The sequence below is a fragment of the Haliotis asinina genome, chromosome 9, assembly GCF_037392515.1.
Source record: "Haliotis asinina isolate JCU_RB_2024 chromosome 9, JCU_Hal_asi_v2, whole genome shotgun sequence".
NCBI classification, from domain to species: domain Eukaryota; kingdom Metazoa; phylum Mollusca; class Gastropoda; order Lepetellida; family Haliotidae; genus Haliotis; species Haliotis asinina.
This window is the reverse complement of record NC_090288.1, coordinates 37,541,071-37,557,342: the sequence shown is the minus strand read 5'-3', so window position 1 is coordinate 37,557,342 and position 16,272 is coordinate 37,541,071. Positions and strand designations below refer to the sequence as shown.

Sequence of the window (16,272 nt, the reverse complement as noted above, 5' to 3'; positions counted from 1 at the left end):
GAAAGTAAAACCTGTCCCTCCAAAACAAAAAACTCAAATGCAGTTATTCTGGGAAAACAAGAGATGACCTAACATACAGTGAGAAGCTCACTTTAGGTTTATACAGTTGATTCAAGGGTGGGGAAAGTTTGGCCAAGGACAAATTTTGCCGATGAAACTTAAGCCAAGGCTCCTGATTGGTTTAACCGGTCACCAGGATATCATGTGATGGTGCTAGTGAACACCTGCATGAAATAGGAGTGCTGAAAAGTGTCGTTTTCATATGCTGATGATAAAAACCTGCTGCATAATGTTCATGCATAAGTTCAACACAAAATGCTGCATACGAGCTTGCACCATTGAGAAATGAAAAAGGCTGTGATTCTTTCACAGCACTCAACATCAGGTCATAGCCACAAGGTCCACCAAGGCGTCCTGCTAGGCAAATGGCCACAATTTCATCACAGTCGTCCATCATCTCATGATGAAGAGCAAATGTAGAATTTCTGTTTGAACGAGTTGTCAGAAATGACTGATAAAGAAGGCCGCATTTTGACTCAAGAGTTCCCAGTGATGTTCTTTTGATGTCTTGGAGTATTTTTATCTTGTTCTCTTCAGTTAGACTCTGGAGAAAAGTTGCTAGAATTGCCAAATAGAATGCCATGGAAAGACGTTTGATATTGCTTGTCGCTGTTTCAATATTTGACAAAGTTACAAGTTTCTTCCTTTCTTTTTTTTTTGCTCATCATCTTTCATATACTTCAAAAGCTCATGAAGACCAGCATCCTTGTATGCACTGAAGATGTTAGCAATCTTTGACTTTTTCAAATGTAGGACCGGAAATTCTGGCAGGAACTGTTGAAAGATTTTGCTCTCTTTCATCAGCTGAATCAGATTTTTTGGACAGCTTGTGGTCAGGAGCCAATAAATTTCTGTCATACTTTTGAGAATCAGACTGACGATCCAAGCCTTGAAGTATGCCAACAAGTACCTCTCGTAGTTTCGCCTTGTCATCGTCTCTACCGACAGCTGGTGTTGGATGTCTGGTTAACAAGGGCGGTACTTTGAAGGTTGGAAACTTGTAATAAGTGTTGCATTCATTTTGAAGATTTAAGGTCGTTTCTTGTTTGTTCTGCATTCTGTCTTGTGTTGAGTCTTCTAAATCCTGGTCAAACGTCATGAAAGATTCCTCGTCTTGGTCACGTAGAACATTGACTTCATCAATATGTAGTGAATCTTGTGTCTGATTCAGATGTTCCAATTCCTCTGAATTGAAATGATCCAGTTGTTCAGGTCTGATATGATGCTGAGTGAAATCATCAAGTCCATGCCCTATAAGACACATTCCCCAAACATTTTGCACATAAAATATGTGCTTCATTTCTTGTTCAGCTGGCAGCAGTACAGAGAGCAGATGGTAACTATCTTCACCAAGCTTGGTCTTCATTTTGCATGGGCTGTTCTCCTTTGTGACAGAACATGATGCTAAATGCCAGGAAGTTGTTATCTCGTGGTCCCTTGGCAACCCGTTCAATGTCATTGGCAAAGTGCACAATTGGGAGGTCCTATTTTCACCTGGATCAGGATCCGTGTGAACTGTAAGTCTGACCAGGTTATCAAGGCCCAGGATAACATGGCAATCCCTCATACTGACCTTCGACATTGATAAACCTTCTGCTGATGCCTCTGCATAGAACAAATGGTACTGCTTGATGAAGGTTTGATAGAAGCATTTGTATGTATCAGCTTCGGTTTGTAGCCTTGAAGCGGTTTGTTCACCTGGCAGCTGAACGTATGCTCTGCGAAATACCACTCTCGCTGTTTATTGAAAACACTGCAGATGTAGAATGATGACTGATGATTAGTTCAGCAGTGTTCATTTCTGCTATGATGCCGACATGTTTCTGACTCAAGGTACTGAGACCAATGTCGTTTAGACAGTACAATCTTTGCAACTTCTTTAGATAGAGCTGTGGCGTATTTTCTGACCGTCCAACTCTGCCCTTGTTGATAAACAATTGTCAAAGCAATAATTGAACAGGAAGAGGTACGAAAAGATGCCACTACCTGAGAAGGCTGGAGTCAATGGATGATGAATCCACATTCTGCACATTACCTGTCACCGTTAACCTGAATTGCTGATTTGAAACTTATGAGATAGAGGATCCCAGGTTCCCACCATAGAAATCATATGATAATTTTTCCCCGTGGAATCCATTTTCAGAACAGTTTTGGCATCTATAGTTGTCTAGTGTTTTGGAATGAAGAAAAACAATCTGTGTAAGTGTCACATTATGCTTGACGTTTATGCTTCTCTGAAGAAGAAAGATCACATCTTCAACTCTGTTGACGAGGACGTTTCATCAGACAACTCTATGAACAAATGTATCCCTCTTACGTGTTTGCACGTATCTGTGCATGGTACACAAACTGTTCTAACATTTCCAAAGAGATGTCGTTAACCGCTTCTGATACGGATTTTTCAAAACTCTGAACAAAATGTGTGACGCTAGATATAACACAACTGATACTGTATATATATGATGATGTTATTCCCCGCTGCTTGTTTCTTTCAATGGCTCTTTGGCAAGAGGCTCGTAATTTTTAACGTAATTCTGAAGTATGGTTGCACTGGTCATACATCTTGCTTTGCCAGCTTCAAAAAGGTCATCAGAAACTTGAGGATGTTGTAATAGAAGAATGTAACTGAAAAGTATCCTTGTAGCAGCTAAACAGAGATGGAATGTCTAACTCAGATACGTTCAACCCTGAAAGATGTGAGCACTGTAATTGTCACAAAACCGTTTACCATTAGCAACTGTTTCATACAATCCTAGTATAGCAGTTCTTGGTCGAATGTCCTGCGTTGATGGTGAACTGTTTTCATCAGAGGGCAAGGCATCAGTCACTTGTTTACATATAGTGCCACAAACTTCATTACCAGTAATGTGATTGAATGAAAATCTGATGGTGGATTCAAAAGATACACATTTCACGAGCACATGATAATTGTAGCGTTTTATTTCATTCCATATATTGTCCTTCCGTACCACTTTGTCTTCAGGGTTGCTACTTGCTTTAAGTAAGTTTACAGATTCATCAAGGGGGGAATATAGTGTGTCTGTGTCACGAACACATGTCAGTGTCTGTAGAGCATGAATTGAAGTAGGTACCCTCATTGTGATATCCTTTATCCATTCATGAGACCTGCAGTGGATTAAGAGAAATTTGTTAAAGGTTTTGAAGGGTTTTTAAGGCAGTCTGTTAACTCATGTCATTCTCGACCCTACCTTAAAATGGGACATCCTCACCTCAAATGTTTTGAAATTTCCAAATGTAGTCAACATTATACTATATCATTAACATCCTGTCTTACACTGTATCATTCCATTCTTGAATTTTATGGCATTACATTATGTAACTCATGCCATATAATGACCATAAGAAACAGGAATTAATAGGTGCCAGAGACTGAGGACATGTCTCAAGTTCTATGTTTATCGTAGAATAGAAATTTACAGTGAATTATGCAAAGACACTTCTATTAACTTCTCACTTAGTAGCACTCTATCAAAATGTTTAGAGTTCATACACAAACAACATGTATTCATGTCTTTCCAACACATAAACACTACAATTACATTACAATTTCCTCGCCTATAATGCATCATCTTATCTGTTTACTTTCCCATACATTCTTTCATCGCACCTTAACATACATATATTCAAATATTCTCAGTTTGATTTCATGAGAAAGTCACATAGCAAATGAACATAATCCATGCCCTATACTGACATTTTGCGCGGTCGTTTTCAAACAAACTATTATTACACTGTTATCTCTGAACCTTATGAAGTAAATTCTATATCAAAGTGTGGCACTTTCTGTCATATATCTATAAGAATTACCTACTTTACTACTACTACAAAGCACATATTAAAGGATATGTCTGTTACTATCATGGATAGTAAGTACAAATACAGCCCAAGTTAGAATATTACTTCCAAATAACTTACCCGCTAATCGTGATAAGTGAAGTCACTTCCCATCTTCTGGGTTTGTTGCCGCCTCCTGTGTGACTGTACGACATATCACAGTATATCACGTATGTAAACTGGTGAAATTTACAGTTGCGCTGTTTTCATGGCACTAAAATGTTTGGTTCAGTCAGGATACTTATAACCCTACACCCAGCATGTGATGCTGTATCTGAGCTAGACGGGCTGTGCGGGTCAAGCAGTGGGGAACATCTTGTTTGCTAATAGTAACCTGATACAATCTGTGGCCACGATGAATTCCTGGAGGCGCCATTTGTCATACCAATAACTGGATGACATGTTTGGAGCGTCTGTGAGATCCTAAAAGATAGGCACATTTCTTACCTTTAGCCTAGGACTAATGCTACTCATTAAAACCGATTTGACATGACTTACACATGGCACACACATTACGTACGCATGACGTACACAGTCTAAAATTCGAACCTGTGATGATCTTCAACAAGTAGGGTGTCCCGCTCACTCACTCACTCAGTCTAGGCGCTGATGGACTTGATCTTGCATTACATCTTTGTTATAAGCTTGATATATATATATATCGAGACCATGTAATTAGCCCTAAATGAGTCGTTTGATTGCTTCGAATATTGTGAATTACACTAAGCCCATTAGAAAAGTATTCATTATTTTCAGCATATTTGAATGTAAGTGTACTTAAACGTGTTTGATATTAGGGTGCTTTGAAACTTCGCCAATATAGAATCTAGCCACACATTCTAAATTGAAATGGGATGTCAGGGACATACATGTTTCAATGTCTGTGTTACAGACTATCTGATACAGAGTATCTGATACAGACAATCTGATACAGACTATCTGATACAGACTGTCTGATACAGAACTAAAAACCGCTAAAACCGCAGAGCAATGGTTTACATCGTATGTGAACATTCTTCGTTTTATGAAACATCCCTAATTTGTAAAAAGGAATATATAATAATGTCAAGGTCAACACAATGAAGTCTTTTTATTTTGAGAATTACAAGGCAAATATACCGTAGTCATCACTGGTACAAATAAACAATAGATGAAACAAAATAAGTACATACACAGATGTTGAAGTGATAGACTAGATATTTTGTGTATATGTTTTATCTTAGTCTCTACTAGTTCATTATTTATGATGGAATACACGTAAACGAGTCGTTATATTTACCGACTTTTATTAATATCAAAATACTTATTGCAGTCAGTTTTAAAACTAAATGTCAGAATATCTTAAAGTCACACAAGCGATATAGTCCCTGAACATGATGCTTATGAAAGATGTTAGCTCCAAGACAAAGATAGATAGATAGATAGACATCACGGCGAAGGACACCGGAAATGGATATCCCTCATGGTGCTCAGCCGGGGAATCGAACCCAGGGTTTCGGCATGACAAGCGAATGCTTTAACCACAAGGATACCACACTGTTTACTTGGTTTGGAGTCCCAGAGATAAGATGACACTGCACATGGACATACCATGTACATACATACACTAACGCTTACTCTCTGCATATATATAATATTGAGTGTAACAAACACACCCGTTAAAATGAAAATGGAACCTCAGTCTGAACCTGGAGAAATCTGCACTTGGAGAGGGCTAGGCAGTAGGGAAAATGTGGCTTGGGGACGGTGAGGCACACCAGGCAATTGGCGCTTGCATGTTTATGGAGTCGCTTCGTCCCAATAAATCAGAGCAGGGGTACTTCATATAGGCTACATGATCAGAGGTACTATTTGTAATGCGTAATTGGTCTATATTTAGGCCAACAAACTTGCTACTATTCATAATGCCACTGGGGTACTTCTATAGCTCAATTAAACATTGAGTTTTTTTAAAGCCAGCGTGAGAATGTTAACCCCAATCGTTTTTACATAGTGTTATATCCATGTCTGTTGGTCTAACTTGTATCCGAAAACGATAAAGACTATAAACAATGTCTGCATGTCAATACACTGAAATCAAGACGATGCACTTCCGTGTTTAGTCGAGTACGAGTGTACACAAAATATGGTCACGTGGTCACATAAACCCCGCCCACCCATGATGTTTAGTTCATTTAAGCCCTCAGTACTTTGAGGTCTTCAATAGACGTCTAACTGGTAAGTTAACTGGTTAACATTCCTAGAGATAAAGAGGACACTGTATACATTGCCACTTGAACATGTATTCGGAATGTGTTATGTCATGCTAGTCTTTCGAACAATGCAATAATATCTACCCGTGACGTCAGGTTCCATGACCTACTTGTCCTGTCTATGTACAGTCGTGTTTCATTTCACACAGCAATCACTTGGTTATTTTATATGTTTATTACTCAGTACGTCATCAATGCCAATATATGTACAAGTCAGAATACGTACAGTAATCTGTACATTCGCCTCGTACTTCAACACTTTGTCAAGCCGTGTGTTCATCGCATTTCTCATAACTGTTATTTGTAACTAACATGAGACTTAATGAAAAGCATAATTCATATGTGGTGTATGGTGTATAGATACTAGGATTTAGGTCGATATTTAGTGTAATTGCAACATGCGTGTAAAATAACAGCAGCGAAAATAAGGTATCGATCTGTATTCGGGGAAAACCGAAAGTTAAAAACATGTCATTGGTCTGTTGAGTGAGCTTATCGCATCCGGCTCCTGTAAGCATGGATCTGGTGTATTTCTGTCTTGCTCATGTCATGTCACTGAATCCAGTTGAAAACGATTAAACCGGTTGGCGCATGTTGGCCAGTTACAATACAATGCATAATCTTCAGCTGATTTGTTTATTGTTTAACGCCGAACTCACTAATATTCCAGCTTTATGGAGGCGGTCTCCAATCAAAACAATAATAATTGTGACTTATAAATGAATAAAAAGTAAGATTTAGTTAGACAGTGAGAGAGTTCTAAAAAATCGCTGAAAGATTTGTTTGAGTAAAATGGTTTAAATGTTTAAATGTTTTTAAAAAGAGTGTCTGGTTTTGCAGCTGTAATTGATATGCAAGATCATCCCGTCACAAGTAAAGATGAGTTTCTAAATGTTTACAGGTATTCAAATTTGCTGCTAGTTCTTTCCAGCTGAGATTGAGAAAATGAGTGTGTGGGTTTAGTTTTACGCCACTTTTAGCAATATTCTAGCAATATCACGGCGGGAGTACACCCAAAATGGGTCCACGAAAGGATTCGAATCAGCGTGATGTGCGAACACCTTCACCACTACGCAACCGTACCACCCCTTTCCACCTTGGAGACGTGGCATTATGTTATATTTCACATCTAGAAATGACATTTTTAAACTTGACGTTGCAGAGTGAGACCAATGTAAAAAACTTACCTACTTATGACAATTACTTTTAAGTAACATAGGTATTAAAAGCTTATAACTTTACCTTCTCACTAACAGGTAGCCTCAGTTATATTTAAATGCTTCATTGTGGCATTTTCTAATTACAGTTACGTAAATAGTCCAAAAACACACGACTGTCAACATACAGTGGTAGTAGACACGACAGAGGTCATTATATCGCAAGGGGCTGTGGCATAGCCTAGTAGCTAAAACGTTCGCCCGTCACGCTGAAGACCCGGGTTCGATTCCCCACAAGGGTACAATGTGTCCCCCTCCGTGAGATTGCTGGAATGTTGCCACAAGACGGAAAACCATAATCACTTACTCATTATATTCACAGGAAAAGATGGCCACGGGAGGCGACGATGGCGACACGGAGGTTGATGCCGCTTTGGATACCTCACCAGACGTACAGAGGGAAACTAAACACTATGATGTTGCCTTACTTTTTGCCGAAAACGACAAACATCTGGCCCTGGAAATTCTGGAACACTTGGAGCAAATACCTTTGGAAAACGGAGAGAAGCCCCAAGTTTGTCTGTACACAGATCTCCCAGGTGCATCAGCACACACTGAAACCGGTAGAAACTTAATAAAGGTAGCCACACTCATATTTGTGTTGGCCACTGAGAATCTGCAGGATGGAGAAGTCGCAAAATTAATCAAGGATGAGGCGATAGGAAATACTAGACTGGCATCGAAGTGTCAACCCGAACTAAAATACTGTGTGAGACCTCTGTACTTCGACAGAGAGAGGAAGGCCCACCCGCCCAGTGGTCTCTCCACCATCCAAGAAGTGAGATGGTACGACAAGGATTCGAGATGCGGTCTGAGAGATATAAAAAAGTTGCTGCAAAACCACATAAGTTATAGAAAACAACGAGAGCAAGGGTTCAGTCATCAAAGACGTATTGTTGGTAACACAAATAGTTCTAGTGAACTGAAACATTCTACAGAAAATATTAACTTTCCGGTATCGACTGAACCAGCACATCAGCAAAGGCAGGTCCCGGAGAGAGATATTTCACCCGAGCGTGCTCACTTGGACAGTCCTACGGCAGTAAGACTTCCAGCTATGAGTCACACAGTACAAGTAGTTATGGCGACACCAGCACCGGAAGTGGGACAGCAAAGCCTCGACTCCATTAACTTACAGGCACGCGGCATCACAAATGGATCTTCTGTCCAATCTAGAAGTAGCATTGACTCTTCAGGTGTTAGAGCCCCTGGTCAATCTGCAAGTGAACAGAACTATCATCAGCCACCTGATTCTGCAGTGGCCCAACGTAACAACGATGCTGATTATTTCATGAATCCTACTCAACGTCCTGACGTTTCAGGGGAAAGTTACTTATCTCAAGACGGAGCTTCCACAATTCTCGACAGTTCGCCGACCGTCTATACTCTGGAAAGGATGCGTTCTGGGGATGCTGACTCAGAGAGAAATCAGGAACTTCAAACTTCAGGTTCTAGGGAAGAACAGGACTCGGGAACACGAAACACATTCCTAGGTTCAGAGTCCGAAACTGACGAAGGCTCGATAGTAGAATCCGATTTGACTCAGATAAATCTGACAACAGATATCTCCAACGCCGGAGACCCGAACACAGACATACAGCATACCACAGATCAAATTTACAGCCGTAATGTTTCCACCTACTCCGAACCTGCTGAAAATGATGTTTCTACAAGTCTCACTGGAAAAGGCACAGAGTTTACTCAGACAAAGGGATCATTGTTGGTTGGAGAAAATGGCAAACAACTGAAGGGTCATCTGGCCACTGGAGCTGGCACTGGATCCTTGGTGGTGGGGGCTGAGCATAGGACCATGACAGAGAAGGTATTAAAACATACAGACCAGGCTCACAGACCAACAGCGAGATGTGGTGCCCCGAATGATTTTGACTTTGGAGGTGGTGAGAAAGGTGAAGAACCCTCTAGTCCAATGCCGTAAATCTAATGAAGTTATAAGTTTTACAACTACCTGTAAACAATTAAATCTTTTTATGTTGCTTGTTCAAAGCAAACACACTATGTTTCCTCTCCTCTCTAAATCATTGCTGTGTCATTGCTTAAATTTAATCTCTTTATCCAAATGTGTTGCAGAACCTTATGATGTGGTCGAGCCAAGAATTGTTCATTACCACACTCACTACCATAGTGAAGGTACAGGTGTTTTCCAAAGAGGGCTACCACAGAATGAGGTTCAATGTTTGCTGTTTGTCATATTGGTTCTGTTAAGATTGGGTGGATGGCGTGGTTTACACACATATTTAGATGTTTGGGGCGTAAAGATGTGCGTGGAATGTTCTAGAACAGCATGAAGAAACCAGGGGCTCAATTCACGAAACAAGTGTTTAACATCCCACTGAGGTTACCTTAGTGACTTACGATCACTGTAGTGAAAGGAGGCCAATCTTATTCTCGATACTTTCGTAGCCCTAAGAATTCTTAACTTTGGTGTGTTAAGAATGGGCTTAAGGCGTTCGTATGGCTACGAACATTTCGAGAATAAGGACCCTGTGTATTAAAAACAAATTCTGGAAAATGTCTAATACATGGGAACAAGAGCATGTAACTTTCATCCAAAAGGGAACAACTTTCATCCAAATTTCAAATCCTTGTGTGAAGATCCTTTGATCGAAGGGGTGTCGCTGTAGCTGGTTGGCTGTCCTATATACTGATGGCGTGAGCCTATGAGTACTCACGACATGAATCACTTGATTTTGAAGGCATTGAACTGGAATGGTAAAGTATATAAATATGTGTGTATTTTAAGTTTGTTTGTGCAGGTGAACAGGAACAGAGAAATCGACGGACTCCTCTTAATGTTGTTGGGTGCAGTAATGTTCAGATTGGTTCCGGCCAGCAGATCATAAGAGGGTATTGATAAAATATTTGCATTTCTCTAGGGCTAATCCAGGCAAATATACCAAAAGAAACACGTTCTGTACGGTTTTTAACATTAATCAGCCAAGGTAGTTCTTTGAAAAGATAATACTTCCTTAAAGTAAATTATGTTTGGAATAAATGGTTGTCAGGAAAAACATTTTAAGCCATAATTGACTTTCAGAAGTAAACAATATCAAGACACATACTACAATTTTAGAAAATATGAAATCCCAGTCCTCCCCTAATGAATGATGCTTGGTCAGTAAGATGTAATGAACATCTGTTCTACACATCATCTATGGAAGACTGGGAACAAACAATTAACTTGATTCATACCGTCTTTTCTAATCCTCAGACTCCAGACTGTTCCCAACAGCAGTGGTGATGCCCAAAGTACTACACCAACAACCATTTATCCTGAGGGTTCTCCTCCACCGTATTCTGTCGATGACCCAAACCAAAGACGGGACCATCTAGGCTATGGAGTTCGTCATGGTGTACTTCCTGAGCCGTTATCGGACGAGTCTGAAGAAACAACGACCAAACAGATTTTCAACAGTGATGACGTCTCACAAGACGAACACACCTGTGAGAGGATGAAATCGCAAAACGAAGGAAGTAGCCAGCACTGGTTGCCAATGGTTACTGACGGAGGATCATACCGGCCCCCTTCAGGAAACCATGACTCGGGCTTTTTCGACCCCAGATTACAGTGTCCAGGCACATCAACATCAGATGCACATCATCCACCAGGTTGTGGCAGTGTGATATTTCATTTAACTGAATCTCACGTAGGACCTAGAAATTTTGATTAATTTTGGTTCTTAATGAGGAAGTCTCCCTTTAGCGTTTTAAAACTTCAACTACATGCCGTGTTTGTTTGTTTGTTCTTTAACCGTATATTTAGCAATATTCCAGCTGTAAATAATCCAGTCTAGAAAAGACAATCCAGTGATCAACAGCATCGGCGTACGGGATGCGATGACATGTCTCAACCAAGTTAGAAAACCTAACCACCCAAGCCCCTTAGTCGCCTCTTAAAACACGCTTGGGCTGCTGAAGACCAGTTCTAACCCGGACCTGCATAGGTAATAAATGCCATGGTCCTAAGAAATTTGTACTACGTATGATGTTTGTGTGTTTACGCCGCATTTAGCAATAAACCAGCTATATGGTGGTAACTATTACCATTTTCCTACTAGCGGGTGCTGGTCAGGGAGCATGGGTAACGTTGGTTGGTTAAACATCATCAGCAATTGAGCAAACCAGATGTGTTATGTACGTAAAGACTTTTGTATATCTATTGGTTTATTGGTGCCATTTTATTTCAGATTTGGATTCCATGGAGTCGAGGTTGGGCTCAGGAAATGACCTGCTTCAGATGATCCCAGTTAGTAGTGATGAAGATAGGAACGACAGTGATGCATCTGTAAGAGACACATCAGCTACTTCATTAAACCAAATTAAGATTTTAACACATCTTTGAACATCATTCCAGTTAAATCACAGCCTGTCACCTTGATATCGAAGTAAAGCCGAACGTGATGCACATGTCTCATCCACTTTCATGTCGTTGACAAACCTCATAAGAAACCCGGCTTGATCGGGATTCGAACCCAGGATCAACTCTCCGTTACATTGGATAACCGGTCCACCATGGTATAACCTGGGGTTAAAATATGTTTCTGTGCTGATCGTATAAAATCGGTTAAGTGATCGGGTTAACTCGGAAGCGCGGTTGACATGGTCGCTTTTCTCATCTCTGGATTGGATTACGTGGTGAAATTCGATTATCATAAAGCCGCCGCCATTAAGATGAAATTTTCAAATTTGGCTGTAGACAATATATAGTCTCTCCCTTGCTCTCTTTCACTTCTCTTATCCCTCTCTCTGGTGCTTTGGAGACATAACCAACAGTTGATGGTTCAATCGATGAACATGATGCTAATGAAAGAAAAGGATCACCGGCGTTCATCACTTAAATGTTTCTCAGATATACCATGAACGTGCACAGCCCCATGTTGGGCGCCAATGAAGTCAGTATGTCAATATGCTAACTAGGAACACATCAAGTCGCTATGCAGGGGCAGTGTTGTCCATCGCTGAAACCTTTTCAAGTCCACAAATCACTGGGGGCTCCATTTTGTAGCAAGGTCACAATGACGACACGCAAAGTGAAACTGGGTTTGCAAGTTTGGTTTATTTCCATGTGCATGGCAAAGCGTCTGTTCATGTCTGACTGCCACAGCAGACGATGAAATACATGTTTAATGCTGAGAATTTAGTTCACGGCTATGCTCACATGATCGTCTTCACATTATGTTTTTTTTTTCATTTTTAGAAGAATCCATTGCGTTAGTTTAGCAGCAATTGTATCATGTAATGTCAGTGGTAAGAAGGTGAAATTTCACACATCTTTAGACAAAACGTTCGTCCACATAACAACCTTTATTTCTGTCTATTTTCCTTTTATAAGCATCATGCCTGCCTGCCTGTCTGCTAATGCCAATGTGCAATGCACAACTTCAATCATGGACCTCATATGCAATTTGAAATTGACAATTATCGGGCTTGTATGCCATAAACAAAGAGCCGGCTAAGCGTATGAACAAACGAACCAGTGGCCAAAGAAAAGGCTTCCTTACAATGCATTTTATATCATGAATAAGTGATTACTGTGAAATATATGTGATTTTGTGGTTGTTTTGTTTGTTGTGTTTTGTTTTTTTGTGTTTTTTTGTGTTTTTTTCTCTCACTTTCCCCCATTCATAATAGGGAAGCCAGAATAGCAAAACATGAAAGCAATAATTTCATGTCTGAGACTGTCAACAATGCTACAGTGCTCACACAGTGTACTATCTTTATCATTCAGTTTGTTCAGGTGTAAATTGCAAGGCAAATCTGAGTGAACGAATTTTAAATTGTAATTGTTTGTATTTATTTTCGAATTTTGCATTTATAAGTATCCTCCTGTGCCACGGAACAAAGTTATACATTAAGCTGTACTAGGACTTGTCGTCATCAGGAATATCGGCAACTCTACACCGTTAACATCTGGGCAAACATCACTTGGACAAGAACAAGCCATATATTTATAATAAACATGTTGATGTTGACCAATTGCCCTCTTTATGGCGTAGTAAACAATTCACATTTTTCAAATTTTCTAATCCATACATCCTAGCTAATGTTTGTCTTTGCAGGAAATGTCCATTTTTTCGTTGTAACTGCCACACATAAATAATACCTGCTTCGTTCCAGTCCAGTCATATTAAGTTTTCCTGTTTGTAAGCTCGTTTTTACTGTTTTATTGTTGTCAACTTCTTTGTAAATATGGGGTTTCCAGATATCCAAGACATCCTTATAACATGGTAAAATGTTTAAATTCAGTTTGTGTACCTCAAAGCTGCAGTTTAATAAAAACTCAAGGGATCCTGCAGTTTCAAATATTGGTTTAACTTGATAACTCCAAAATGTCTTATTCTTGAAATATTTAGAAAGTAATACTAGTTGAAGTGCTCTATTAAATAAATCAAAATCTAAGTGTTTGACGCCCCAGATTTCATAACCTTGTGTGAGACGATTTCTTAAAACATTCCAAATAAAAGTTATTAGCTATCTGCTAACAGGCCTGTCAACTTTTGAGGGGGATTTGAAACAACTTGACGGATAGACTAAGTACATGTATTTGAATCTTGATACTTTCTGACTTCCATAAGGTGGGCAAAAGTCCTTAAATGCCTTTGACTAACATAAACATCAAGGGTCTTCTGGATTGATTTTTTATCTTTTAATAATCGTCTTACACACAAGTTTTCTCGGTCATATTTGGTGACGATATGACATGTCAGGGAAAGGGGTGTTCATGCATAGAAAAAGCTTGCAGGTTTGTAACGTATTGTCATGGTTGAGCATACACTATTGAATTTATTTTCAAAACTAAGCGATTAACTATATGAGGTGAAATCAAGAAACTTGTTTAAAATACACGCATTGTTAATCCTTTCACTTCAGTCACTGTAGTAAGCTGAAAATAAAGGAATATACTGGACAAAAATAGTTAGAGATATATGTAAATTTGGAAATTATGAATAATGATCTATTTATTCATTGACACACTGATGAAGTATCAATCACAAAAATACCAATATCCCCAACTTATTTTGTCCAGTATATATCATAACATATATGTACATTGCATGTTTTAGCACTTGTTGGATGCTAAGATTCTGGAGGGGCATTTAGAAGTTGGTGAATATATAAAACGTATATATGGATGACATATATGGATGATTGTATAACACGAAGTTTCTGGGCTGTTTCTTGACCCTTCCTCAGGTGGATGCTGAAATAGATATAGAGAATAAATAGTTATTTACAATACTTAAAAGCTAAATGACGCAAACTAATTATACTGCACAGACATGCTAAATATATCCCTGTCACAGATCGATCGATCGACTTGTCGCCCATATAAACATCAATAAACTGTATATCATCTGATCATGTGCTATTCTATTCAGGACACTGGAGAAACACCAAGGCTTGTGCTGAACGAGTTGCCAGCAAGGAGTGACAGCAGAGGACCAGAGCCGACATTTAACACACCCATTGCTTCCCTAAACGTGTTTCACAACCAGGACTCAAGGAGGAGATTTGTATACACTGAAGCATTAAAGCACGTGTTGAAAGCGCTGGCCTCTCCTAGTAATGACTGAAGTGACACGGACCTAGGTCAATATACCCACTGGAACGCGGGCTGTCTGGATAGAACTGTTTAATTTGGATATCCTTTGTAATCCTCACTGTATTCCCCAGATACAGTCTTTTGACCAAGTTTGGTGAAACCTTTGTTATCATCGAAGTACTTCCCAAGCTAAACCTTGGAACCAAATTTGGGAAAACCTTTCTTGTGATCCCTGTATTTCTTAGATTAAGCCTTCCCGAGTGGGGAAAGGCTGAATATTGACTATATGTTCATGTTTTGATGTCGATCGTACAAACAAGTCATGAGTTTCTCGACACTCCCCTTCATGAAGGCCGCTGGGGGTCCTGGGTCATGTTCGAGGATCCCCTCTTGACCTTCGCTGTCCAACTGTCAGGTCCAGCGGCAAAAGAAAGGGTAGAGTAACAGCTAGTCTCTGAAATGAACATATTTTACTGAAAAAACGTCCATAGTGAACAAAAAATAATATAATGAAATGGAGCCCAGAGACTTTCTTCATTTCCTGAAGCTATGGAATTCTAGACTTTTTCTAGACATGCGTGGGTTTTCTTGGATATTTATACGTCAGGGTCTGTACGACAGACTAAGGAAAGGGCAGTATCTCTCTACTGGTTCTACTACATCAGTATGTTTACCTTCAAACATCTTGCAGTTACGATTCGAAGATATTTTGTGCTTTCAAAATGTACATCCATCCAATAATTAAAATATTGTTTAGATACTTAGTTCTGTCTTTTTTATACATGAATGTGTTCGCTATTGAGTTATTAAAATGCATATTTAAATTTGGCACATCTCTGGTGATAACGGTGGAATACCCCCCCCCCCCCCCCCCCCCCAAAAAAAAAACAAAAAAAAAAAAACAGAAAAAAAACAAAAAACAAACAAAAAAAACCAAAAAACAAAACCACAACACACGAACATGTGCACTTTCATAACCCCATTACATGTGCCCCGTTTTACCGACCTTGCACTCGGTAAAATGATCTAATTATATCTGTTACGCCATATGCATTTTAATAACTCAGTGGCGAAGTGCGGCATCGTGCAAGTTCATCATCCAAAGTATATGTCACCTATTATATTTCCGTAACATCAATTGCCGTAGGGTAAGATATTTTGATCATGTGTTTATTGTGCTAACATTTTAATCAACTACCTAAATCGGGTGGATTGCACATAGATTGTCTAGCGAAACCGACAAGGTTGTTACATAAGAGCCGTGGTTGCCTTGCTTTGTTTGGAAGAGTGTTGTTTTAAAATATTTATCATGTTTTTAATGTTGAAG

The 16,272-nt window shown here is 39.4% G+C and overlaps 1 protein-coding gene across 3 annotated transcripts; it reads left to right on the top strand.

Moving 5' to 3' along the window:
• The first annotated feature begins 6,050 nt into the window (after positions 1–6,050).
• LOC137296772 (uncharacterized) lies at positions 6,051–15,703 on the top strand. 3 transcript variants are annotated; one of them, XM_067828618.1, is made up of 7 exons: positions 6,051–6,132; positions 7,707–9,291; positions 9,473–9,577; positions 10,159–10,249; positions 10,614–11,011; positions 11,590–11,687; positions 14,782–15,703. In XM_067828618.1, the coding sequence occupies exons 2-7, from the start codon at positions 7,713–7,715 to the stop codon at positions 14,974–14,976; spliced, it is 2,466 nt and encodes an 821-aa protein (XP_067684719.1). In that variant the 5' UTR covers positions 6,051–6,132; positions 7,707–7,712; the 3' UTR covers positions 14,977–15,703. The 3 variants fall into 3 exon arrangements, with proteins under 3 accessions (XP_067684719.1, XP_067684720.1, XP_067684722.1); XM_067828619.1 differs by having other exon boundaries at positions 6,052–6,132; positions 9,473–9,532; XM_067828621.1 differs by lacking the exon at positions 9,473–9,577 and having other exon boundaries at positions 6,052–6,132.
• The last annotated feature ends 569 nt before the right edge of the window (positions 15,704–16,272 follow it).

Bases quoted from the DNA above. Each gene is read 5' to 3' on its own strand.
- LOC137296772 (XM_067828618.1), top strand. From the start codon at position 7,713: ATGGCCACGGGAGGCGACGATGGCGACACGGAGGTTGATGCCGCTTTG. The intron at 10,250-10,613 runs GTATTGATAAAA...TCTAATCCTCAG, and splicing joins GGCCAGCAGATCATAAGAGG to ACTCCAGACTGTTCCCAACA. The intron at 11,688-14,781 runs GTAAGAGACACA...TATTCTATTCAG, and splicing joins GGAACGACAGTGATGCATCT to GACACTGGAGAAACACCAAG.